At 54.8% G+C, this 25,612-nt stretch overlaps 2 protein-coding genes and 2 non-coding genes across 4 annotated transcripts; 1 reads left to right on the top strand and 3 right to left on the bottom strand.

The window, feature by feature from the left end:
• Positions 1–1,959: 1,959 nt before the first annotated feature.
• LOC114021932 (calcium homeostasis modulator protein 6) lies at positions 1,960–13,762 on the bottom strand. Its single transcript, XM_027832270.3, has 3 exons — positions 13,041–13,762; positions 8,591–8,669; positions 1,960–4,688 (listed from the first exon to the last, which is right to left on the bottom strand). The coding sequence occupies exons 1-3, from the start codon at positions 13,440–13,442 to the stop codon at positions 4,582–4,584; spliced, it is 588 nt and encodes a 195-aa protein (XP_027688071.2). The 5' UTR covers positions 13,443–13,762; the 3' UTR covers positions 1,960–4,581.
• Positions 13,763–18,125: 4,363 nt separating this feature from the next.
• On the top strand, positions 18,126–18,782 carry LOC119564853 (gastrula zinc finger protein XlCGF9.1-like). Its single transcript, XM_037888221.2, has one exon. It carries the CDS (start codon positions 18,210–18,212, stop codon positions 18,780–18,782), a length of 573 nt encoding a protein of 190 aa, XP_037744149.1. The 5' UTR covers positions 18,126–18,209.
• Positions 18,783–22,124: 3,342 nt separating this feature from the next.
• On the bottom strand, positions 22,125–22,198 carry TRNAT-AGU. The gene has a single exon. It is a non-coding gene; the product is annotated as a tRNA-Thr (tRNA).
• A 1,328-nt stretch (positions 22,199–23,526) lies between these two features.
• TRNAT-AGU lies at positions 23,527–23,600 on the bottom strand. The gene has a single exon. It is a non-coding gene; the product is annotated as a tRNA-Thr (tRNA).
• Positions 23,601–25,612: the final 2,012 nt, after the last annotated feature.

Genomic DNA, 25,612 nt, shown 5'->3' with positions numbered 1-25,612 from the left:
TAATGTTTCCTCTGAATAGGGTGGGGGTGCCTCAGTTTCCCCTACGCAGTTCTTAAGTATCTAGGTGGTGGGGTAAGGGTGTATGATCGTTGCAGAGCCCTAGAAGGCAGGTGTGTGCAGCGGTCTGGACACAGAGAAGGGCCAACACCCTGTTTCCTGGCCACTGATGGCCTGGGCCCTTCCCCCCTGCAAGGTGAGAGCTAAGGGGTTGGAGAACAAAGGAATCCGGTGCCCTCCTGGCCCGGGAAAGGGACAAAGCCCAGAGGAGGAGGAGCTGGAGGGAGTTTCAGTTCGGGGCTGGCTGGAGACATGGAGTGAAGGGCAGACGGGGTTGTCTGGCTCACTGCCCCCCAAAATGGACCCAGCTGAGGGGTCCCGTTCTCTGCACCTACAAGCTCTGTGTTAGACCATGTTCCTGTCGTCTAATAAACCTCTGTTTTCCTGGCTGGCTGAGAGTCACGTCTGACTGCGGAGTTGGGGGGCAGGACCCTCTGGCTTCCCCAGGAGCCCTGGACTGGCTGTGGGAAGCGCACGGAGGGGCAGAGGAGGCTGAATGCTCCGAGGTCGGACCCAGGAAGGTAGAGCCGGGGGAGCTGTGTGCCCTGAAGACAGGCTGCTCACAGGAAGGCGACTGCCCCAGAGTCCTGCCTGGCTTCATGGGGAGCAGTTCCAGAGCATCGCCCGGGGACTCGGTGACACCATACACCCCCTCTATCTATCTATCTATCCCCATGCACCCCCCTCTATCTATCTATCCCCATGCACGCCCTCTATCTATCTATCTATCTCTCCCCATCCCCCCACTCTATCTAGCTATCCCAGACTCTCCCAGTCCCTACCTCGCCCAGCGAGGTGGCCCTGTGGGGCTGGGGTCCCTGCCCCCCTCTCCCCCGGGGGCGGGGGGGCCGTACCGCGGCAGCGTGTCTGGCACAGGTCCAGCGTGCGGCTGCGCTGGTCACTGCACCACCGGCGGCTGTTGACCTGGAAGATCCCGTAGTCGGAGCTGCCGTCCGAGTTCTCCGTCACGGTCCCCGTGTTGAAGCGGCTGGCGTAGAAAGCCAGGCAGAGCCCTGGGGGGCAGGTGTGAGGGGGGGAGACATTTCAGGCAGCCCCTTGGCCTCCAGGGCAAAGAGAAAGGGGGTCTCCATCCCTCCCGGCTGGCAAGGGGGACCCTGAACAGCTGAGAGGCCGGAGCGTGGCTGGAGGCAGAGAGAAGTGACGCCGGGCCGGCTCGGTCAGCTGGGCCTGTTCAACCCATATGGACCCGGGCCAGGCCGTACACCGAGGAAGGAGGAAGGCCAGCCTAACTGGGGACTGAATCGCGCAAAGCAGGGACCCTGGAAAGGATCTAGGGGGTCCCCCGTGGACAAGGAACTCAACCTGAGCGACCCGGGCCATGGCGGGGGAAACAGGGCTCATGAAATCCTGGGACGGGCAAACAGGAGGGAGATGCCTGGGAGTCAGGAGATGGTTTTACCTCTGTAGCTGGCACTGGTGAGACAGATACTGACAAACTGAATCCCGGTTCCCAGCCCCCCCAGCTCTAACCACGAGACGCCTCTCCCCTCCCAGAGCCAGGGAGAGAACCCAGGAGTCCTGGCTCCCAGCCCCCCCCCCCCCCAACCACTCAACCCCACTACCCTCCCAGAGTCAGGGAGAGAACCCAGGAGTCCTGGCTCCCAGTCCACCCCTGCTCTAACCACTAGTCCCCACTCCCCTCCTAGAGCCGGCGAGAGAACCCAGGAGTCCTGGCTCCCAGCCCCTCCTGCTCTAACCACTGGACCCCCTCCCGCTATTGCAATGGTCCCTCCCTGATCCAGGTGTCCCATCTGCCGGGCTCCTGTAGGGAGAAGCGGGACTTTCAGGGGTGAGTCTGTTGCCGGCACCCAGTGCCAGAGGCAAACAACAGCAGGGGTTGGTTCGCTACCCGGTGTGCTACACCCAATAATCACAACGGGGTGGAGAAGCAGAAAAATTTATTTGCAGCTGCAAAAAGGTACAGGGAGAATAAAATCTCAAATCCTGCAACCAGAGCAGGAAGTTACGCAAGCTTTTATACATCCTTTTTTCCAGCATACTTATTTAATAGCAAGCTGCCCTAAGTATCCATATAGCCAGCCAATCCAGTTTCCAGCTAGTTCCCTTGTTCTCTGTATCATTTGTTAAACCATACATAAAGCTGCTTTATTCAGCATTGTTCTTCCATATCTGCCCTGTTCGGCCTTGGTTCATTTCAGGCTGTCTGACTCTGCAGCATATTGTTGCAGATCCTCAGCATAACTGCTCTGTGTGCCTCCAGGCCGGGGGGCCAAGGACACCTGGGCCTAGTGCGAGGGGGCTTCATCGACTCTCGTGGTTTTCCATCCCCTCCAGTTACCTAGTGGCCATGCCCCAGTGTCCCCAACAAGTCTGTTTGCGGAGCCTGCCGGGATGGAGACGGGAGGTGCGACCGAGGCCCAGCGGCGGAGACTCCAGGCCGCCCCAGTGAACTGGGCAAGGTGGGCTTCCAGCCGTCCTGCCTCTCCCCGGCTGCAGCCCGGGGCACGGTCCGACAGCCTCTGGCCTTGGCGATGGGCCGCCCGAGGGGAGAGACACGTCTCCCGCAGCAGGGACCGGGCGGGTGGATATAAACCACAGTACAGCTCCTAGCACTCAGTGACCAAGGGTCCGACCTCACAACTCTGGAGGGTAGCGTGGAGGAGGCATTTAAAGAAATGCTACAAGGGGGGGGGGGGGAATGTTATTTCTTTCCTAGTTTTTGAGCCTTTGGTACCCAGCTGATTTGCGGCGTCTGGAGGCGCTGGGGGGGGAAGGGGGAGGAACGAGGGGGTGGAACTGGGCGGGGAAGGGGTGGCACGGGGGTGTGGCCTGGGCGGAGCTATGGGGAGACATTGGGCGCCTCTAACCCGGGCCCCCCTAGGCATGGCCCTGCCCCCTGAAAAGCAGCTGCCCCAGCCGCTCGCCCTCATGGACTCTGACCCCAGCAGCAGGGAACCTACTGGAGCAGACCCAAAACGACCCCACCCAAATCTGGAAGCGTCTAGATGTGGCTAAATCTGCCTTGCAACAGTGGCCCCGGCGCAGCTCCCGCCTGCCTCCCCGCACCGGGCCTCTGACAGAGAGCAGGGGTGACCAGCGCATCGCGGTCCCGCGGGGGTCTGCACTCCGAGGGGGCGGCCTGCGACCCCGAGCACCACGGGGGCGGCCACGGGGGGCCGCTCTGGGGCCACCTCCGAGGAGCAGGGCTGAACTGGCAGGATTATCTGCCTCCACGGATCTCGCTCTCTTTCCGCCTCGCCCTCGCTCAGGAAATGAGCTTGGGCGCGGGCCGCCACGGCATTTCCGGTGCCCGCTTCTGCATCAGCCCACTTCCTGTTGACTCAGGGGGAGCAAGACCCGCGGAGGACTTGGTAACGTGCCTTGTTTCCAACAGAGGTGGAGACTCAGGGCCCCTTGTCCTAAGAGGCCTAGCTTACATGGCGGAAGGAAGACGGGGCCGAGAATTAAAAGGCGACCCTGCTTTGGTCACACATGAACGAAGCGGTCTTATTTTTGTCATCCCTTGCTGGCCCTGGCTGCCGGGGAGAGATGTGATGAAGTGGGACTGTTCTTAATGTTTCCTCTCAATAGTGTGGGGGTGCCTCAGTTTCCCCTATGCAGTTCTTAAGTATCTAGGGGGTGGGGTAAGGGTGTATGATCGTTGCACAGCCCTAGAGGGCAGGTGTGTGCAGGGGTCTGGACACAGAGAAGGGCCGACACCCTGTTTCCTGGCCACTGATGGCCTGGGCCCCTCCCCCCTGCAAGGTGAGAGCTAAAGGGTTGGAGAACAAAGGAATCCGGTGACCTCCTGGCCTGGGAAAGGGACAAAGCCCAGAGGAGGGGGGGCTGGAGGGAGTTTCAGTTTGGGGCTGGCTGGGGACATGGAGTGAAGGGCAGACGGGGTTGTCTGGCTCACTGCCCCCCAAAATGGACCCAGCTGAGGGGTCCTGTTCTCTGCACCTACAAGCTCTGTGTTAGACCATGTTCCTGTCGTCTAATAAACCTTCTGTGTTACTGGCTGGCTGAGAGTCCCGTCTGACTGCGGAGTCGGGGGGCAGGACCCTCTGGCTTCCCCAGGACCCTGCCTGGGTGGACTCGCTGTGGGAAGCGCACGGAGGGGCAGAGGATGCAGAATGCTCCGAGGTCAGACCCAGGAAGGTGGAGCCGGGGGAGCTGTGTGTCCTGCAGACAGGCTGCTCACAGAGAGGAGACTTCACCAGAGTCCTGCCTGGCTTCGTGGGGAGCAGTTCCCGAATAGCACCTGGGGACTCCGTGACAAGGGGGCACAGTCTTCCCATGAGAGTCCCCCCAGCAGTTATGCCCCCCTCCGCTGGATTCCCCCCAAGCCCTGATTTGGTCCCCTTCCACTCGGTGCTCGGGTGATCAGATGTCCTGATTTTATGGGGACAGTCCCGATGGTTGAGGCTTTTTCTCACATCGGCGTCTGTTGCCTCCCACCCCTCTCCCAGATTTTCACACTTGCTCGGTGCCCGCTTCCTGCGTGCTTGGCGGCGGGGCTGGCGATCCAAGGAAAGGCTGCTCCTAGAGGGTGGGGTCGGGATCGTTTGTCGATGAGGACTGATTGACACTCCTCCGTGTGAGGTCAATGCCCTGAAGATCTGGGGAGCGGCGATTTTCACGGTTGCGCTCTGGAAGGGAAAAGGAATTATCCAGCACAAGGAAAGAGAAATCTTACGAGATGTAAACCAGAGTAGGACTTTGGTCTATTAAGAGAAATGGCTGAAAAGGGGAAAGCCCAAATGACGCTAGGGGCAAATAATGAAATACGGTCCTTGAAAAGAATCAAACTTAGAAAGCCCCTGATGAGAAAGGGATTAAGGAAATGTGTCGCACAGCATGGAAGCAGCGGAGAAAGTAAAAGCACCGACATCTGAGCCCCTACTTGGCACGTCCTATGGCTGATCACCGGCAGGCGGGAGGTGCTAGCGGGGAGGGGGAGGAGCTGATCGGGGGTGGGGGGGCTGCCGGGGGTGCTGAGCACCCCCTACTATTTTCCCGTGGTGTAAGCGAAGGCTCCCTGGACTCCATAAAAAAATGGGCCCTCTGATGTAGTGATTGCCTGTTGATTCGTGTTGGTCTTGCAGGGGAACGTTGCGATGGCCGCAACCTTGGTACGAGTGCTCGGTGCTGCAGTATCTGGAGTGCCCCGTCAGAGCGACCGGCACATAACACACCTATGCCCGCGACAATCGGACCAGCTCACTCAGGGCACCAGGACGCGGCCCCCTCGGCTGGGGTGCCCCTCCTCGGACTTCTCCTTTTAGACACTGACACAAACAAGCTACGTATCACGCTCCAGACGCTGTCAGCTAGTTACCACCCGTCTCCTTGGACCTGCTCGTTAGAACAAAATTACTTGATCCATGATCCCGGCACCCTGTCCGTATCTTACCCGGGGGTGGGGGTGTTCCTGGACCACCTCTTAGCAACTTGTTTCCGCAGTTAGTGGAGAGACCTGTGGGTTTTGTACCGTCCTCTGTGGTCAGGAATGTGCTTACTTGGCGTTAGATAATACCGAGTGGGTTGTTATTTTGCCAAGGCCAGGCCTACTCCGGTTCACACTGTTAGTTATGCCAAACTAAGTTTGCATCACTTGATGAGGACCTGTTCTGTTCATTCCCCCCGGGGCACCTGGCATCGGCCTCTGTGGGAAGACAGGACACTGGGCTCGAGGGACCTTTGGTCTGACCGCGATGGCCGTTCTTATGCCGAGGGCTCCCGCAAGGCCTACAGTCAGGTTCACAGGCGCCGGCTCTGTGGGTGCTCCGGGGCTGGATCACCCATGGGAAAAAACCCGTCACCGACAGCCCCCCATCAGCGCCTCGCCCTCCCCTCGGCGCCTCCTGCCCGCCGTGGATCAGCTGCTCCGCGGTGTGCGGGTTGTGCTGGGGGGAGGAGCGAGGGCGGGGTGCACTCGGGGGAGGGGGCGGAACGGGGAGGGAAGAGGCGGAGTGGGGGCAGGAGCAGAAAGACGCAGGGTGGTGGGGGGGGGGGTGGAGCGGGGGGGGCCTGGGGCGGAGCTGGGCAGGAGCACTCCCCCTCCCATCCAAACCCGGCAAGTGATGTAATGTGACGGCGGTCAGAGCAACGGCATCATCCGTCTCTGGGGAGAGCCAGCCCCTAGCCCCACGCCGGCGTGCGGACCCAGAACGCCTGTGGCTGTACCCGAGACCCGATGTCTTGGTGTCCCTCGTGCACGTGTGCCCCGCTCCTCCCGCCTTTACCCTCGCTGCCCTTCCCCGGAATATCGGGGTGCCCCTGTCCTGTTGGCTAGCGCATCCATTCGGCAAAGCTCATTAACATATGCGCCAATGGAATGACCATCGTTACCTGCACGTAAGCGTCTCCCGATATTCCTAAGGCACACGCCGCCTTCTTGCGGTTACCTACCAGCGTCTGCTACACTTGTGGTTATTACCAAACACTCAACAAAGTCTTATGCCGTCTTGTGACTTAAGGTCACTGTCAGTTTACTCGCTTACGCTAACGGAGGGCTTGTCTCCACTTCGTGTGGCGATCGAGCCACCGGGGGTCGATTTAGTGGGTCTCGGGTAGAGGTGGGCAAACTACGGCCCGCGGGCCACATCTGGCCCGCGGGACCCTCCTGCCTGCCTCCTGGCCCCCGGGAGGCTTGCCCCTGGCCCCTCCCCGCGCCGTGCCCCCCTCCCTCGCAGCCTCAGCTCACTGCGTTGCCGGCACAAAGCTCTGGGCGGTGGGGCTCCTGCAGAGCCACGGCCTGTCCTCATGCTCTGGGCGGTGCAGTGAGGGGGCAGGGAGCAGGGGGGGTTGGATAGAGGGCAGGGGAGTTCGGGGTAGTGGTCAGGGGCGGGGAACAGGGGGGGTTGAATGGGGGCAGGGGTCCCGGGGGGGGCAGTCAGGAACGAGAGGAGTGGTTGGATGGGGCGGGGGCAGGGGCGGGGGGAAGTCAGGGGGGCGGTCAGGGGACAGGGACGGGCGGATGGGGCAGGGGTCCCGTGTCACACCCCAATAGCCCCCTCCCTCAGGTCCCTTGGGGAAGCAGGGCAGTAGTATATATTGCTAACGCTGTTGCAAGCATGGCAAAGCATTACGGGAGGGGTTAAAGGTGGGTGTGGAATGGAAGATTCCTTCGCAGGTTTCTGGAGGCCGAGGAATGGGGGGGGAGACAAAATCAATAGCGAGCGAGAGAGAGGAAGCAGAAAGTGGGTTAACTCTGCGCTCCTGTGAAATCCGAAATCCGAGTTAAGAGGTTGACTTCAGCCAACTGTGCGCTGCTACCCGCCGAGAAAGACGGGAGGGGGGCCAAGATTTCCACCCTGCCCCGCTGTGAGAACAGAGAGTCACGGAACAAGAAGAGCAGCCGTGTTAGTCTGTATTTGCAAATAAATTGGTTAGTCTCTAAGGTGCCACAAGTCGTCAGCACGAACGCTCCTTCCTTCCTTTGAGTGACGTGGGAACGGTCCCCGTGCTCACCGCTGTTATTTTATTATTGTATCCACAAAGCTTTAAAATTAAATCACACGCTGTGTTCCTGGGTCTCCCCCCGAACAGTCCCGCGGTCTCAGACTGATCAACTGAGGCACAGGCAGATTGGTAACGGAAATCTGTCACAGGGGTCCCGGGAGGGGGCGGTCAGGGGACAAGGAGCAGGGGGGGTTGGATAGGGGGTGGGCTCCTGGGGGGTAGTTAGGGGCGAGGGTGTGGATAGGGGTCAGGGAAGTCAGGGGACAGGGAGCGGAGGGGTTGGATAGGGGGTGGGCTCCCGGGGGGTAGTTAGGGGCGAGGGTGTGGATAGGGGTCAGGGAAGTCAGGGGACAGGGAGCGGAGGGGTTGGATGGGGGTGGGGTCCCAGGGGACAGTTAGGGACAAGGGTGTGGATAGGGGTCAGGGAAGTCAGGAGACAGGGAGCGGGGGGGTCGGATAGGGGGTGGGGTACTGGGGGGCAGTTAGGGGCGAGGGTGTGTTGATAGGGGTCAGGGAAGTCAGGGGACAGGGAGCAGGGGGGGTTGGATAGAGGGTGGGCTCCTGGGGGGCACTTAGGGGCGAGGGTGTGTTGATAGGGGTCAGGGAAGTCAGGGGACAGGGAGTGGAGGGGTTGGATAGGGGGTGGGGTCCCGGGGGGCAGTTAGGGGCAGGGGTCCCGGAAGGGGGCGGTCAGGGGACAAGGAGCCGGGGGGGGGGGTTGGATGAGTTGGAGGTTCTGAGGGGGGCTGTCAGGGGGCAGTGGGAAGAGGCAAATAGGGGGCAGGGGCCAGGCTGTTTGGGGAGGCACAGCCTTCCTTACCTGGCCCTCCATACAGTTTCACAACCCCGATGTGGCCCTTAGGCCAAAAAGTTTGCCCCCCCCGCCCCCCCCCCCCCCGTGCTAGCTGGTCACTCTACACAGGAACACCTTGACTTCGATCACATAAACCCTCTTCCTCAACAAGAGCCAAAACTTTATCCAAACAAACTGAGACATGAGGTTCCAGGATGTTCGTCACTAATTTCTGCAGACACTTTCGCTTTCTGGTCAAAGAATCCCCCCTTTCAGATGGAATGCGTATCTCACCTCTTTCGCGGCACTCTGAGCACTTCTTGTATATGAATACAATGACGACAATCCCGAGAGTGATGCCTAGACCCGAAATCTGGGGAGGAAAACAAATCAGCACATTCAAATTTGTTATTTATATTGGACTTTTTCTTCACAAAGGTTTTGTGCCCCACCAGCGTGGGTAGGGACAGCGTGACGTACGGTTTACCGTCCCTGTGCCCTGGCAGTGGTGAATCAAGCCTTGGAGGTTTTACTGACTCATAATCTAGTTACACAAACCTCAGTGTGTAAAATATCATGAGTATAATTTAGCCATCTGGATCCCTCACCTGCCCCACGCCCCATAACACATAAACTGCTAACAAAAATCAAGGGAAAGCAGCATTCTTCTTCTGCATAGTAAAGTTTCTAGGCTGTATTAAGTCCATGTTCAGCGTTTTGCTCAGAGTTACATACATTTTAGAGTCACGAACAGCCTCCATTCCCGAGAGGTTCGTAACTCTGAGGTTCTACTGTACAAACATGGGTGGCAGGTTTGTCTGATTTTTGGTGGTGCCCAAGTGGATCCGTCCCATCTGTAGGACGGACCGGGGCAACCGCCCCAGGCCCTGCGCTTTGGTGGGCCCTGCGCTTCCGGGGGATGCGGGGTCCAGGGTGGCCTGGGGGGTTAGCAGGGTGCCTGGCGCCGACAGCCGCGAGCGACCCTGCTCCGCCCCCCACTCCACCTCTTCCCTGAAGCCCCCGCCCCTGAGCAGAGCCGGCGAGGTGGAGCGGAGTGGGCTGGGGCCAGGTCCCTCGCTGGTGCCAGCCCCAGGCCCCGCGCTAACTCCCCAGGCCGCCCTGGACCCCGTGACCCCCTGAAGCACAAGGCAGGGGTAGGCACCACCATGTTGTGCCACGAACACTTGACAAAATTACCGGACTTAGTGATGGACAATGGGGGCAGGGGGGTATTATGTCGTTCAATCATTCAACCCATAAAATAGCACACATTTTGCCACACTGAAAAACCCCCCAGTAACCTAGCTAATAATAATAATAAATTCAACTCATATAATTAATGAAAAATGTGTGTATATTGTATCTGAGATTATATGAGAAATGAAAATGAGCTTGCTTTGGGATTTTACAAGGCCCTTATATCATTTAAACACATTTGGTACCTTGAGTAACGATAACACTTCTTGCAAATCACATAAATAGGGAACCCAGGGTCCCCTTCCCTCACCCCATTGCAAAGGCAGAGGGGTTACTGCTGGCTGCCCTAGGGCTGCAGAAAACCCCATGGGCAAAACAAATGGAAAGAAGAGGATCAATTTATACAGAGGGCTGAAGGGGACTCCCATAGTGCATTAATTAACACTTAATAACTACATCAAAATTAAATACATTACAGAGATAAGAACCTGTAATGACAGACTTTATGAAAAAAGAAAAGGAGGACTTGTGGCACCTTAGAGACTAACCAATTTATTTGAGCCTAAGCTTTCATGAGCTACAGCTCACTTCATCGAATGCATCCGATGAAGTGAGCTGTAGCTCACGAAAGCTTCTGCTCAAATAAATTGGTTAGTCTCTAAGGTCCCACAAGTGCTCCTTTTCTTTTTGCAAATACAGACTAACACGGCTGCTACTCGGAAAGCTGTCATTATGCAAGGCACTGCATTTAGCCGTAAGGAGTGGAAATCTATCAACTTCACGAAAAAACTCGTACAGATACAGACAGACATCCTCTTCCTTTCCAAATGCAAACAGATGGACGTCGTACCAAAAGGACTGAAGGTAAAAAATCCATTACAATCTACATACCACACAGACTGTGCTGACAGCTTGTGCCACACGCTCTCAAAGAAACTACGGAATCACCTGATCAACATCCTCTACAGCAAACAGGGAAAGATAAAGAATGAGCTCTCAAAACTGGATACTCTCATAAAAAACCAACCTTCCACACAACCTTCCTCGTGGCTGGACTTTACAAAAACTAGACAAGCCATTTACAACACACACTTTGCTTCTCTACAAAAGAAAAAGGACACTAAACTATCTAGGAATGCATCCGATGAAGTGAGCTGTAGCTCACGAAAGCTTATGGTCAAATAAATTGGTTAGTCTCTAAGGTGCCACAAGTCCTCCTTTTCTTTTTGCGAATACAGACTAACACGGCTGCTACTCTGAAAACTTTACTTTATGAGAAGCTCCAGAGAAAGAAGACCCAGAGGGAGCAATGGCAGGGGCAATCCTAGGGAGACCAAACGGGCTGGTAGAGGGAGCAGACCGAGAACAAGGGTAGAGGCGGAGTGGCTGCAGGGTTGACCCAGTCTTCTGCCTCTCTCCTGTGGGTGGGAACACTTGTCACTATCACTATAGGAGGGATAAAGCCCAGAAGAAGGAATGACTTGCGGACAATTTCCTGACGGGACCCTTACCCTTGCAGAGCTTTTCTAGCTCCGACATTTACATTTCTGCACAGGGTGGTTTGGCCCACAGAAATAAAAATCTGCACATCTTCCATGTGCTTTTGGACCGATGGGAAAAACCAGGTACAATTCAAGTGACTTTTAAAATTGCCTATGAAACCGAGTTAACAAAATAAATGAGCTTATGAACAACCAGAAAATATATTTCTCAAGTGAAAAAACTATCCATGGACTTCTTTGCAAAGAGATTGTAAGTTTTCTTACATGAAGAGCCACAAACAGTCTGGAAAGGAAGAGTCCATTTAATTACTTTCCTCAGTGAAATTAAATATCCAGAGAATTGCTGGGCCTGTGATGATGATGACTGGGGCTTGCTCACCTGTGGCTCCCCCGCCCCGTGCAAGCAAGCAGGCCCCCTGCCTCAGGTGCGGCTCCCATTAGCCGTGCTGGCCAATAGACTGGGAGCCTCCCGGTCAATGGGCTGTGGGGTGGCGGGGGGCGGCAAAGGGGGAGATTGTAGGGAGCTCTGGAGTAGGGGAGACAGTGGGGGAGGGGAGTTGTCTGGCACAAAGGGGGGGCTCTCTGGAGAGGGGTGTTGGGGCACAGGGGCCGTTGGGGGTCTTTCAGGGGGGCAGAAGGTTGTGTGGGTCTCTGTGGGGCAGGGGGCAGGAGTGATGGATGGAGCCAGCCGCAACCCGGGTCTGCTCTGCAGGGGGGTGTTCCTATGCCCCTCTCAGGAAGCCCCCTCTGTCCTGTGTATTTTATGCCAGCCCCAGCGTGCCCATCGCTGCTCCTTTCCCCGCCCCCGGCTCCATCTGTCTGTCCCCACAACCCTCCGGCTGTGTCTGTCTGACAGTGACAGACTCCTGGGGCTCTCTCTGCCTGTGGCTCCCTCCCCGTCCCCGCTGTGGACGCATGGCCAGGCAGCTCTGGCTCCCCACCCTGCAGCTTCCCGGGTTCCCGGCCAACGGCCTGGGAGCCGGGTCAGTGCTGGGGTCTCTTCGCAGCACACAGCGACTCCGGGGACGGGGGGAGCCGCGTGTGGGGAGGCGGGGCGGGGAGCTGCCCCCCAGGTGAGAGCGCCCCCCGTTGCCGACCCATGGAGCGGGGCCCCCCAAAGCACGGGGCCTGGGGCCCAAACATTGGTGGAGCTGGGCCCACCTTCATGAATACTGATGGAGCATGGGCACCACGGGCCCATATAACTCGCTGCCTATGTGTACAAATAAACCCCACGAATGGTACCTCTTTTCCTAAGCTAGACAAAGCCGAAAAGTGAAGAAAGAAGCATACGAAACTGTGGTTGTGATCCCATGTGTTTCAGTGCTGCTGAGACTTTCTTTTGACAACAGGGGTCACTTGGAAAAATAGTATGTGACCGTGTAATTAAAGACTGCATCATAATGAAGGCAGAATTAAGGCCACACAGGCAACCATAAAGCTGGCATTTCCTAACTTGGGAGCATTTGACTTCCAACCTTAATATTCTCTTAATGTAATCTGTTTTACATATGCTTTGAATTAACTCTCTATTTTGGATCTGGTTTGTGCGTTTTTATTTGTTGCCGGAGTGCCGCAAAGCAATATGTTTTAGAAAATGGAAATCAATACATCTCACATAGCATTTGCCAATCATTCTTATACAACGACAGGTTTCAGAGTAGCAGCCGTGTTAGTCTGTATCCGCAAAAAGAAAAGGAGGACTTGTGGCACCTTAGAGACTAACCAATTTATCTGAGCACAAGCTTTCGTGAGCTGCAGCTCACTTCATCGGATGCATCTTATACAACGTTAACATTTCATGGCTGACCCAGGCTTTGGATCAAGGTATTTTTTTCAACCCTGCTTTTGTAACTGTCTCATCTCTGTCAGCTAGTGTCTTTTTAAAAACAGAAAGCTGTTACAGAACTCGTTTTAGCTAGTCAGTATTAAACATTTGAACCTGAAAAAAATTCCAGAATAGACCAAGAATCCAAGACAGCTGAGAACAAAATGCCAGAGATGGTTGAGTTTCTCATGAGAGATCTGTAATGGGATAACCTTACCTGTGATATTATGTAACTGTCACTGGGCTGTTCCTTATTGTCTGCTGTGATGATTTCTTCAGATGCTTTACACAGACAAGCCACGTATCTTCCATCCAGGAGAAGAATGACAGTCCATATAATAGAAGGCACGAAAGTCTTCGCAAGACAGGGAATATTGCAGCATCCCGTGACAGAATTAGGACATTGTGGCTGAAAAGCCAAGCTCAGAAGAAAGAAAACCATAGCTGGAATAAGAAAATAGCAGAGGCTGTAACGGACTCTCCAGTAATGAGATGGAGGACATTTAAATTCAAGTTCCATTATTTTTTCGACCCCTAGCAAAATTAATGAGCAAAGTGAAGCAGATGCAATGCCAAATTCCTTTTGCCAAGTCTGCCAAAATTTCTTCAGAAGTGCCATTACGCCCCATGAACCAGACCGCTGCTAACTCAGGGCCGAGGAGAGAAACATTGAAACGTTTGGGTTATGTGACTCCTCTCTAGGTGACAAATAATTAAGCATGAGTGAAAATGAAAGTGAAAATGTTTAAGCTTTAAGAAAATAAGAGAGCTTATTCCTTCTCTCTCCCACTTCCCTGGTCCTTCTGGCATGAACAGAGAGTAACAATACCCGAGGTTTGAAGGTGCAAACAATTCAATGTTTATTGGGGTCAAGTTCCAGCAAGTCTTAAATCCAAGTTCCTTTTTCCTTATTTTTGAATCCCAACTTACTTCCTGATTGCCCCTCATTTATATAGTAATATTCTTAGCTATACCTTAACCAATCATTCTACTGAAATTTACCTAACCAGTCCTAACTTATTGTAACATGATTAGCTAACCAATTATATCCCTCCACCTGAATTAGTTTACACCCAGCAAAATTAATTATACAGCAGACAGAAACAATCACAGAACCAGACAGAGACCATGCCAATAAACAATAGCAAAGTGGGAACTATAATGACAAAACAATACAGAAATGAGGATTTCACAACTACACCTATAAAGACATGAGGGTTTCCCGGCTGTGTCTATTGATAAGTGAGTTCTTACCAGACAGAAAACTATCAAACTAAATTTCCTTTTACATCGTCTAGGCTCTTCCCTTTCTCTGGGATCCCCTTCCTAACCGCCCCAGATTGACTAGTTTGGGATGTGAGGAGGTGACCGGTCGCTTCCCAGCTTATGGCAGCCTCTGCGGCTTGGACAAAGGCCTTGGCCTAAGAACAGGGCCTCAGACTGTCCCGGTGAGAGAAGGCCCTTACGCAGATTCTTTCTTTTATACCTCTATAACTAGCTAAATGATAAACGTACGCCTACATTCTTAAAGCCCAGGCCTTTACAGACAGGCCTGAATATCTATATCCTAACGGAAAATATCGCCCTTGGGATGCAGCAGTGGACGAGCGGTACAGGGGAGATATAAACCCTCGGCTAATTAAGGCGTGGTTCCCTGTAGACTTGGGTGGGTGGCTACAGGTTAATTGGAGCACCTGTAGTCAATTAAGGCCCTCTCAGGAATCTAATAAACCCCCCTGCTTGAGGCAGACAGTGGGGTGCGAGGAAGGAGAGAGGTCCGGAGTTTGGGGTGTGTGTGTTGCTGACAATTGAAAGACCAGAGCACCAAAGGGAGACCCCGCCCCAGCAGGGCAGGGAGGCTCCCTCCCCCAGTGTCAAGGACGGAGGGTAGCCCTACCCAAGGGGGAAGAGGGTAAGAAACCTGCAGGGGTTGAGAGGGGCTGGGGCTCAGAGTGAGGAGCAAACCCAGACCCCTTCCTCGCTTCCCTCGTGTACCACCTTCCTGGGCCACTAGGGGGGCCCTCGGCGCCCCAAGAGCAGGGGCAAGGGATGGTATTCTAGCGCCCCGCCAAGAAAAGCGCGGGACCCACCATACCAACGTCGGCCATTTTGCAACACCTTATAAAAACATCCCCATTCTTGGTTGTTCTATTAAGTGCTGTTGTCTAGATGTGAATATTGTTGGCAAACGACATATTATTGATTTCAGTAGGGTCTCGAGTAGTTAGGTTAGCAGTCTGGAAACTATTTCTAGTTTTCCACTATAATTTATCCTCAGCATTTCCTTGGACATGATTTTGTCAACAATAATCATTCATCTCTATGGTAGCAACACCCTAGTTAGGATTGTAAATGTCTTTATTTTAGCTGGATGATAAAGGTCTCTGAGACCTGAGCATTTTGATTTATAGCATTAATTTGAAATCCTGACTGTAGCATTTTACACTTTCTAAGGCATTTTGGAGGTGGGGAAATATCTGAGTTTAGTTGTCAGTATCCAAAAAGGGCCAAGTGATCAAAAATGATGTACTAAGCGCAAAATGTTCAGAAGGACCCAGTTGACTTAGGCTCTTCGGAAAATTTTCTCCAGAGCCTTTCAAAAACACATAATAAAGAAATATGATGTGTGAAGGGTCTGTGTGTTGTTTAGAGCCATGTCTGTGAAAGCTCTCAATTTGCGCTTGGCTCCTCTTTTGAGGTATAACGACGTTATGTTTTGAATGTTGACGAGAGACGTATTAACAAGCTATAAGAACTGCTACGCAATGTCACCGGTGGCAGAAGCCATCCTGACAGACTATTCCAGTTCCTTTCCACAGGAGTGTCAAAGTTTGACTCAGACTCACAATTTATCAGACCACTCTGTTTTATTAGCAAAGCTGCTCTGCTAATACATTTAGAAGTGAGCCCCCCGAGTGGGGCTTGTGTCTCTTAATTTATACAGCTTGCTGGAGAACAAGTTACAGAGAAGTTACAGACAAAAGAAGAAAAAGATTTTAGTCACCACCCTTCGAGATCCCTGAGACCAGTCACGTATCTTCAATTACCTGCCACCCTTAACAATCTCCTTTAACAGCTTCCAGTTAACTTAACTAATTGCCCTTCACACCTTCCATTCTGAGGCCTGCTTCTTAGACGTGCTGGCTCTATCTTAATTGCTTCTCCATTCAAAAGCTAACTGTCCCTATGTGTGCTCCCTCAGATACTTTGTAACATGTTTTGGCATGCCCTCTCATATACAATGTATCCAGCATGTCCCCTTATACAACGTTATACTTCCACAGGAGTTACATGGGCACAACAGAGGGTTTAACAGGCCAGACTCATAACCCAGTACGATACTAGAGCAGTGGTTCTCAGACTGCGGGTTGGGACCCCAAACGTAAAAAAAAAAAAAAAAAGGGGGGGGGGGGTTGGGTGGTAACCAGAGCTTTAAAAACAAAAATAATTTCCCTCATCTGTAAAGGGAGAGGGTGGGCATTTAAAAAAAAAACCTTGGCTAAATTGCAAGCCGTTGGCTGGTGGCCACATATAAGCAGTAATTAAAACAGTTTGTAAATAACTGTCTGCCCTGGGCAGCCAATAATGCTAATGCCAAAGTAATCAAAAGGCCTAAGAACATAAGAGCAGGCATGCTGGGTCAGAGCAAAGGTCCATCGAGCCCAGGGTCCTGTCTGCCGACAGTGGCCAGTGTCGGGTGTCCCAGAGGGAATGAACAGAGCAGGGAATCACCAAGTGATCCATCCCCTGTTGCCCGTTCCCAGCTTCTGGCAAACAGAGGCCCGGGACACCATCCCTGCCCATCCCAGCAAACAGCCATTGATGGACCTATCCTCTGTCATCAGACACCACCGGTACAGTGCTCTGCTCGGTTCAATGTTGATAACAGTCGGCTGCCGGCGTGTGTTTCCTCTGTGTGCTGCCCCGGCTCTGCAGATCGCGGACACAGCAGCTCTTGAGAGAACCCCCAGTGACCCAGACTCCGACAAGGTACGAAGGCGCTCGGCCAGGTTTATTGTCAAACGAAGCACAGTAACAGTTTCCCGCAGACTCTACAGGACATACTACGAATATGTGCCCCTGACAATGGACCGGCTCAGCCAGCGGCGGGCTCTCCGCTGTCCCCTAGGCCATACAAAGACATCCACTCAGGGATGCATTCTTATACACAGGTACAAACAGGTTACCCGTCACTCCTGACGTATTGAGGTACAACCCCGCTACGCATTAGGGTGCTCCCTCTCCCCTGGTACAGGTGGTTGGGACAAACAGATCAATCCATCATATTGTCCTTCTGATCCTGTCTTTAGGATGGGCCTGTTCCTTGTTATCTCTGTGGAATGTGTTCGTACCGGGATGTTCTGGTGCCGTCCTGGCACATGTTCATCTTATTAGGGCTTATATGTGTGTAGGTGTTTTTAGCAGCCTCCTTCTTGCCAACGTCTGTGGGCAGGGCTTGCCTCTGGCTCACAGCTTAACTTTGCTTTAAGTTAGCAAAGTCTTGACCATTACTTCAGTTCAGGCCTCAGGCCTCATACCGGGCCTCTGATACCAAGGGTTATATTTCAGGGACTCATCTTACTACATCCTCCATGAACTGATCTAGTTCTTTTTTGAATCCTGTTGTGGCCTCTAAAACACTAGCAAATAAAAGGGGCTGGAGCTGGTTTACAACTTGATTACACTGGCCCTTTAGCAAGAGCGGCCAGGGGAAATCGGTGTTGTTTAGTCCTGGGGCCCTGGGTCTGAGCCCTGGGTTAGTGTAGATGCAGGAGGGATTGGGATAGAGCTGAGGCTCAAGCACTGCTTTATGTCGCAGTGTAAACAGACTCAGTATGCTCCAGCTTACCAGTTTCACCCCAGATCACTGCTCCACTTAGCATACAGCTCTTAGGTAAGTGTATGGGGAATCCAAGATTTAACAGAGCATGGAGGTTCAGTCTTAGGAAGTAGAAATATTGGACACAAACAGTTACATATGAAATAAAATTGTAACCTGCCTTCCAAAGTCTAGACTTAATTAACAAGACACTCTCAGGTCTACCAACGTGTAGCTCCCCCACCATTCTCACACCATTATAGAGCCAAGGAGGCTGTGATCCCTCTCCCACGGGACAACCCATGCTGTCAGCTGGCCTCCTCGGTGAAGGATCCAGTGTGTCTCTCTTGGGCTTGGATATAGAGTTGATCCCTTCCCCACTCTCTCCTCTGGGGAAGGGTTGGTGGTGCGGGGGGGATTCAGCTCCTGATTTCTTTGATCTCTCTGGCATTTATTTTGGTTCCTTCCCGCCTTTTTCCATTCTTCTCTTGGAGGTTTTCTGTCTCCCCAGCACAGGGGGGTGACCCATGTCTGGATTCTCTCTCTATCCCAGCAGGTGACACCCGGATGGTGAGTGAGAAAGGGGAGGTTTGCTGTGGTTGGCCACAGACCAAAGCCTGTGAGAGTCAGCGCAGAGCGGAGGAAACCGTCAGGAGCCACTCACACCTTATTAGACATCGGAGCATCCTCACGGGCGAGAGACCCTACCCATGCGCTGAGTGTGGGAAAAGCTTCAGCCAGAGCTCCTCCCTTATTAGACACCAGAGAATCCACACGGGCGAGACCCCGTACGCATGTGCAGAGTGCGGGAAACGCTTTAGTCAGAGCTCATCCCTTGTCAGCCACCAGAGAATCCACACCGGCGAGACGCCCTACACCTGCGCCGAGTGCGGGAAATGCTTCCGGCGGAGCTCAAATCTGATCATGCACCAGAGAATCCACACGGGCGAGACGCCCTACACCTGCGCCGAGTGCGGGAAATGCTTCCGGCGGAGCTCAAATCTGATCATGCACCAGAGAATCCACACGGGCGAGACACCCTACACCTGCGCCGAGTGCGGGAAATGTTTCCGGCGGAGCTCAGGCCCTGTCATTCATCAGGGAATACACATGGGAGAACACCATAAATGTCTTGACTAAGGCTGGCCTAAACTTTTCTTTTTTTAAAAAAATCCACGTGCCGATTCCCACATTGCCCTGTCAAGAGCTTTGCACCCGTTGCCTGAACCGTGGTCTCTCATCTCCCGCAGGTGAGCGGCTTTCTTCTGCCTTTTGCAGCTCATCTTTTTGGGGGCGAATGCCATGATCCTTTCTGTCAACTCGGTGGTCTTATGAGGAACCAGAGCGTGTGTCTGTCCTGCCAGGAAGGCCCATCCCCCTGGGTGGGGGAGATAGCTTGACCATAACTAGCTCCACTGAGGTGAAAACGACCTGTCCCTTGTCTCCTCTAAGATTGTACGTGGAGTTAGCTGCTGAAGTGGGCTATCTTGATGTAAACACACATGTATAGTTGCAGATATAAACCCAGGTTCAGTGAATGGGGTTCACTTTCCCCTTGATCTGACCAAATCTCCATTACTTTTCCTAGCCTAGACAAGCCCTGAGCATCACATCGATACTGTTCCCCTACTGCCAAGTGAGTATTCGTTACAGAGCTCCCCCACAGGCAATGTGCAATGGAGGCTGGTGGAGGCTAAGCCTCCCCAAACCTCATGCCACCGCGGGGTGAAGGGGGGGGGCAGTGGCGGATTATGGCCCCTGGCCAATTTGGGGCTTCTGGACAAATCTCCTCCCACCAGGGCCCCAGGGCTGAAGGTGCTCTCGCTCACCGCCGTGACCCCAAGGCCGCAGCGGGGGCACAGAGGTTTTCCGGTCTCGGGTCTGCAGCGGGTGGCGGGAGGGCGGAAAGGAGCCAGGGGCGGAGGGGCCTCCGAGGGAAGACACGGAGTGCGGGCGGAACAGCGGTGGGGCCGCGGAGGACGTGGCAGAACGGGGGTGGGGTCATGGGTGAAATAGGGGCAGGGCCACAGGGGAAAGGGCAGGCTGGGGAGGGGTGGTGGCCATGGGGTGGTGCCAAGGTCCTGGCTGGGGCTGAGAACCCCCCCACCCCAGCAGGGTTCATGGGGGGGAGGGGCCAAGCTCTCAGCCCCTCCTCTGCCCCGGCTGAGGCCACAGCTGTGGGGAGGGGGGCAGAGAGCAGAGAGTGGGGGAAGAGGCAGGCCAAGGGGCTAGCTCCCCCTCCTCCAGCCAAACCGCTTGGTCAAAAAATGTCATGGTTTTGGTGCAAATCGTGCAAAGATTGGATGAAAAAGCTGCTTTTCTACCAACATTTTTCACAGGGAGGGGAAACCTCCTCGCCCGCCGAGCTCGGGGTTGGAGTTCGTCATTCCGTACAGAGGTGGTCTCCCCGGGATGGTCACGCTCACACGGCCACCGTCACACATGCTGTCCGTGTGGCAGAGCAGACCAGGGTGGGGAGAGCTCAGTAGTTCTTGGAGAACGCCCCGTCCCGATGCCAGTGGGAGAAGAGTGAAGACCCGGGACATTGCTGCTCCGTTCGAACAGGGCTCTGCAGAGCAGAGACCCTCTGGAGCATGGGACCTCTCCCCCCCAGACCCTCACAGCATCTTGTGACACAGGATGGAGGGGCTGGGCAAGGGGTCAGGGAGGAGAAGGGAGTGGGGGTAGGTGGGAAGTGTCTTTCTGTACAGAGCCCAGATACCTGAACAGGGGGGAAGGGAGGGGGCAGGGTTCACAGAGCACAAGATTTTGTCCTTGCTGTCCAGCCCCCTGCTTTACCCCTGCTCCCCAGATTACCCTGCCCCCCTGTCTGCCCCACTCCCTGGGTCATCCTCACTCCTGTCTGTTTCCTCCTGGGCTTCCCCAATGCACCCTGCACCTTCATCCTCTGGCTCTTCCTCACTGCCCCCCGATCTCTGGCTCGCCCCTGCTCCCTGCCGTGCCCTGCCCCCCGATCTCTGGCTAGCCCCTGCACCTTGATCCTGGCTCACCCCTGCTCCCTGACCTGACCTGCACCCCGATCCCTGGCTCGCCCCTGATCTGTCCTGCACCGCAATCTCTGTTTTTCCTCTGCTCATCCATCATTACAGGGCTTCCCTCCCTCCCTCTGTTCTGCCCAGCACCAGTTCCCTCCACCAACACCCTGCCTCACCTCTGACAAGGAGGACTGATGGCTGTCTCCCCTGCTATCTGGAGAGGAAAGGCCACCCCTTCCCGTGAAGATGAGCCCCAGCATTAATTAATCCCTGGGAGGCTGAAATAACGCTCATTATAGCTTGGCAGTGCAGTCCCAGAGCTCAGAGACGATGACAGGTCCACGAACTCCTGGGAGTTCTCCCCACGGACCCGCCTCCTTCCCCCCGTGTACAGCTGCCCCATTGGCCCGAGTGGCTCTGCCAATATTCGGGGCCTCTCCCTGTTAGGAGGAGAAGAAATTGATGCTCTGGGGTAGGTCTGATCTCAGTGTGCTCGCAACCCTCACATAATAACCTTGTGGCCCCCCTGAGGGATTGTGACCCCTCAGTTTGAGAACCCCTGGTCTAGAACCCAGGAGCGCTGACTCCCAGACCCCTCCCCTCCCCGAGTCTCCGCGCCATAAAGAAAACATAAAGAACCAGCAGGACCCCTGGAAGGAACGTCTGACTAGGACAGCTGGGGAAGGCAGAGCGGGACGCCCTGCCATCCTGGAGACCTCACCCGGCCGGGATCGAATCACCTCCGTGGCTGGAGCAGCTCTCTGAGATGCTGAGCTCTGGGGAACCACCAAGAGAACGGTGTCCGTGCCACATGCCCAGGGTTACTTATTGGCCGTGATTCATATGTGATGGAAGAGGTGCCAGGGCTCAAGCAAGTTTTTTTTACTTTCCTAACTGATGTGCCAGGCCCAGAGGTGCCGGGACTCTGAACTGCCAAGCCCAGAGGTGCCGGGGCTAGGAGCGGCCAGGCCCAGAGGTGCCGGGGCCAGGAGCGGCCAAGCCCAGAAGTGCCGGAGCTCTGAACAGCCAAGCCCAGAGGTGCAGGGGCTGTGAACTGCCAGGCCCAGAGGTGCCGGGGCTCAGCCCTGGCACAAATGAAGCCCTGTTTAGTGGTCCAGAAAAGGGCAGGAATGGCTGGACAGCCTGGGTGATCAGGGTATTCCCCTAGGAGGTGGGGCACTCCACTACACAGCTGTTCTCCACTGAATATCAGGATCTCTGCGCGTCGACATGCCCAGCGAATCGTAACGGTGCGCAGCACGGGCTGTCGTCCCGCAGCGACTGCAGCCAAAGACCCCTCCTTGCCAATGTCCGTCACGGCCGCCTTTCCATCAGCTCCAGGCCCCTGGTTGGATTCCTTCCAACACTACTCCACAAAGAGGTCTCTTCTTTTACAAGCCTTTGCCAGCCTGGCCTAGGGAGGGCTCTTTGGTTTCCTGGAAGGAGAAAGGAAAATGTGAGCAGAGGAGACAAAAGACACAGAGCCAGGCACCACTGGGAGTTGAACCCAGGATCTCCTGTTTACTAGACAGGTGCTTTAGCCAGCTTAGCCATGGTGCCTCCCTCTTAAAACAGCCCCCAACTACTGCACTTGACGGTCGAAGATAATACCGGCCAATTCCAAAGCAGAGACTTAATCCATTTCTTGCAAGACCTGCCGTCATGGAGCTGTCTGGCTCCCTGTGCACGGAAAGCCGCAGCCGAGCTCACAGAGACTTTCCAAAGTGCTCACCTCCCAGCTGCAGGTGTGATGGTGAAGTGGTCCGTATTCTGCGTTGTGGCTGTAGCAACCTGGGCTTGACTGTGAGTCATAGCAACCTTTCCATCAGCTCCAGACTCGTCGTTTGCCGCTTTCCAACACTTAGGAGCCCAAGGAGGACTCTCTCTGTCTTCAGCTGACAAAGATTGCCCGGGAAGATCTTTTCGGTTCATGAGGAAGAGAGACAAAAAAGGGAGCTGCGCAGACAAGCTGGGCTCAGCGAGGAACAACGGGCCGGCCAAGCCGGCATCTTCTGGTTACGGGGAAGGCTCGTCCGCCAGTTCTTCCAAAAGGCCACTCTCTAGACGCCTCGCAACAACCCCTGCAGATGTTCAGCTAGAAACACAAAGAGCTGCCGACACAGAGTTCTCCACTCCCTGGAGACACCCAGATCTCAGGAGCTCCGTGCGCAGAGCGGCCCCGGTTAGCGGAAAAGGGCTTTGGCAGAGACTCCTCTGTTTCCAGCCGTGGCCACGTAGTGCTGAGTTCTCTGCCTGGTGTCCTCCGCGGCTGCGAGCGGAGTTACAGCGACCGTTCATTGTCTTCACGCTTGTTGACAAGTGTCCCCCAAAAGGCCTGTCCCTTTGGCAAGCGTTTGTACGGCTAGACAAAGGCGGGTTTCTCCGTTTCCTCTGAAGAGAGACAACGTGGTGGGAAGAGAAGACAGGTTTGGTGAGGCACCACTGGGAGCTGGATGCAGAATCTCGTTTTTACCCAGCAAGTTCCTTGACCAACTTAGCCACGGTGCCACCCTCGGGGGCTTTTCTCCTCCCTGCTCCACTTCTTCCCCAACGACAATCGAAAGTAAGGTGAACCGAGAGCAACTCTCCATTTCCCGCCAGCCCTGCAGAGGGGGCGCTCTCAGGATCTCTGTGCGTCGACATCCCCAGCGAATCGCCAGGGCGTGCGGCACGGGCTCTCGTCCTGTTGCACTCAAAGACACCTCTTAGCCCATCACGGCCCATCACGGCCGCCTTTCCATCAGCTCCAGGTTGGATTCTTTCCAATGCACCTCCATAAAGGGGGCTCTTTTTTAACCAGCAATTGCCAGCCTGGCCTAGGGAGGGCTCTTTGGTTTCCTGGAAGGAGAAAGGAAAAAGTGAGCAGAGGAGACAAGAGACAAAAAGCCAGGCACCACTGGGAGTTGAACCCAGGATCTCCTGTTTACTAGACAGGTGCTTTAGCCAGCTTAGCCATGGTGCCACCTGCCTGAATGTCCCCCAGGCTGCTGTCCTTGATGGTCGAAGATAATAACGGCCAATTCCAAAGCAGAGAGTTAATCCAGTTCCTGCAAGACCTGCAGACAGGGAGCTGTCTGGCCCTGTCTCTCCTCTTTCTCCCTGGCACTCTCCTTTCTTACGCCATGGCGACAAACACAGGTGCTGGCAACCTTTTTGTCACGCAGGGGTGTGAACCCCCCTTCCCCCGAGCGACGTAGGTTTGGCCGGCATAAACGCTCGGGTGCACAGTGCCGCGTTGGCGGGAGATGCTCTCCGGCCCCCACAGCTCCGCCGCTCAGGGAGCTGGTTTCATCATGTCAAACGCGGCGGCAGGAGCAACCTGACAGCAGCGCAGTTGGAAGCTTGTACGGGTAGACAGAGCTCTTGCCTGCTCCTGCCTGTCATCCCTCCGGGATTTCTCCCCTCTAGGGCCTGGGCGCCCTCTTTTAAGGGCAATTGCAGGGAGCCGATGGGTGCACCGGCTCTGTTCCCTCTCCAAAGGGCAGAGGTGCCCCGCGACGCGCGTATCCGCGATCACGCAGGGGAGAAATTTCTGCGTGGGGAGTTCTGGTGAGATTCCAGTTCCTTTAATTTCAGGAAAGCCCAGCCTGGGTAGGGAAAAGCCTTTGTTTTCCAGGAATCAAACACAGGCCAGAGAGACAGAGCAGCAAATCCCAAGCACTAGATCGGGGTCTCAAACACGTGGCCCGTGGGGTTATTTCCTGCGGCCCGCCAAGCTCCCCGCGCCCCCGGAGTTATTTCCTGTGGCCTGCCAGGCTCCCCTCGCCCAGCTCCCCCTCCCGCCAGCGCGCCGTGTCCCCGCTCCTCTGCCTACCTGCAGGCACTTCCCGCCGCCAAACAGCTGTTTGGTGGCACTTAGTGCTTTCCAGGAGGGAGGGGGGAGGAGCGGGGAGCCGCACGCTCAGGGGAGGAGGCAGAGAAGAGGTGGGGCAGGGGTGGGGATTTGGGGAAGGGGTTGGAATTGGGGGAGGGGAAGGGGTGGGAAGAGGCGGGGCAGGGGCGGGGCCTCATGGAAGGGGTGAAGTAGGGGCGGGACTGGGGGCAGCTTGGGGGGGGTGGGGAGGGGTCAGTGATGCAGCCCTCAGGCCAATGTACTAGTCCTCATATGGCCCTCGTGGTGATTCGAGTTTGCGATCCCTGTGCTAGATCATTGGCTCTCAACTTTTCCAGACGACTGTACCCCGTTCAGGTGTCGGAATCGTCTTGTGTATCCCAGGTTTCACCCCCTTAAAAACGACTTGCTTACAAACTCAGACATGGAAATACAAAAGTGCCCCAGCAGGTTAGGACTGAAATATGGCTGGCAGTCTCATTTTTACCATATCATTATAAAACAACTCAATTAGAATATAACTATTGTGCTTACATTTCAGCGTACAGCCTATAGAGCGGTGTAAACAAGTCATTGTCTGTAGGAAATTTCAGTTTGCCCTGATTTTGCGAGTGCTTTTTCTGTAGCCTGTTGTACAACTAGGCAAATGTCTAGATGAGTTGACGGATCCCCTGGAAGACCTCTGGGTACCCCCAGGGGTACACGTACCCCTGGTTGAAAACCGCTGCACTAGACCACCAGGGCGGAGATGGGAATTTCATGACGCATGACACACACAACACTGAAAAATTCCTGTTTCTTTGTTTTTTCCAGTGAGCTCATTTCCCACCAGAGGAAAAAAAAAACATTTTTTTCCCCTCCATTTCATGAATTAGACTTTGTCCACACTACGCAGCTTTTAGCCACATGCCGGGGCCGCTCCGCAGCCGGGACGCTAAAAGGTGCGTTTGTAGGCAGGAGAGAGCTCTGCCGCCGACAAAAAAACTTCCATCCCCAACGAGCGGCGTTAGCGTTGTCGGCAGGAGCTGCTCACACCGACGCTTTTCCTCGACAAAACTTCTGTCTTTCGGGGTGTGGGTGTGTGTGGTTTTTTTCACACCTCTGACAGACAAAAGTTTTGTCTTTCACTTGCTGGTGTAGAG

Source organism: Chelonia mydas, chromosome 23 (genome assembly GCF_015237465.2).
Source record: "Chelonia mydas isolate rCheMyd1 chromosome 23, rCheMyd1.pri.v2, whole genome shotgun sequence".
Classification (NCBI taxonomy): domain Eukaryota; kingdom Metazoa; phylum Chordata; order Testudines; family Cheloniidae; genus Chelonia; species Chelonia mydas.
Note: the sequence above shows the minus strand (reverse complement) of the source record. Positions and strands in the feature narration are given on the sequence as shown.

Coding starts and splice junctions, on each gene's coding strand:
- LOC114021932 (XM_027832270.3), bottom strand. CDS start 13,442: ATGGCACTTCTGAAGAAATTTTGGCAGACTTGGCAAAAGGAATTTGGC. Junction 8,670..13,040: donor ACAGTTACATAATATCACAG/GTAAGGTTATCC, acceptor TTTCCTCCCCAG/ATTTCGGGTCTAGGCATCAC. Junction 4,689..8,590: donor CTCAGAGTGCCGCGAAAGAG/GTGAGATACGCA, acceptor TTTCCCTTCCAG/AGCGCAACCGTGAAAATCGC.
- LOC119564853 (XM_037888221.2), top strand. CDS start 18,210: ATGGTGAGTGAGAAAGGGGAGGTTTGCTGTGGTTGGCCACAGACCAAA.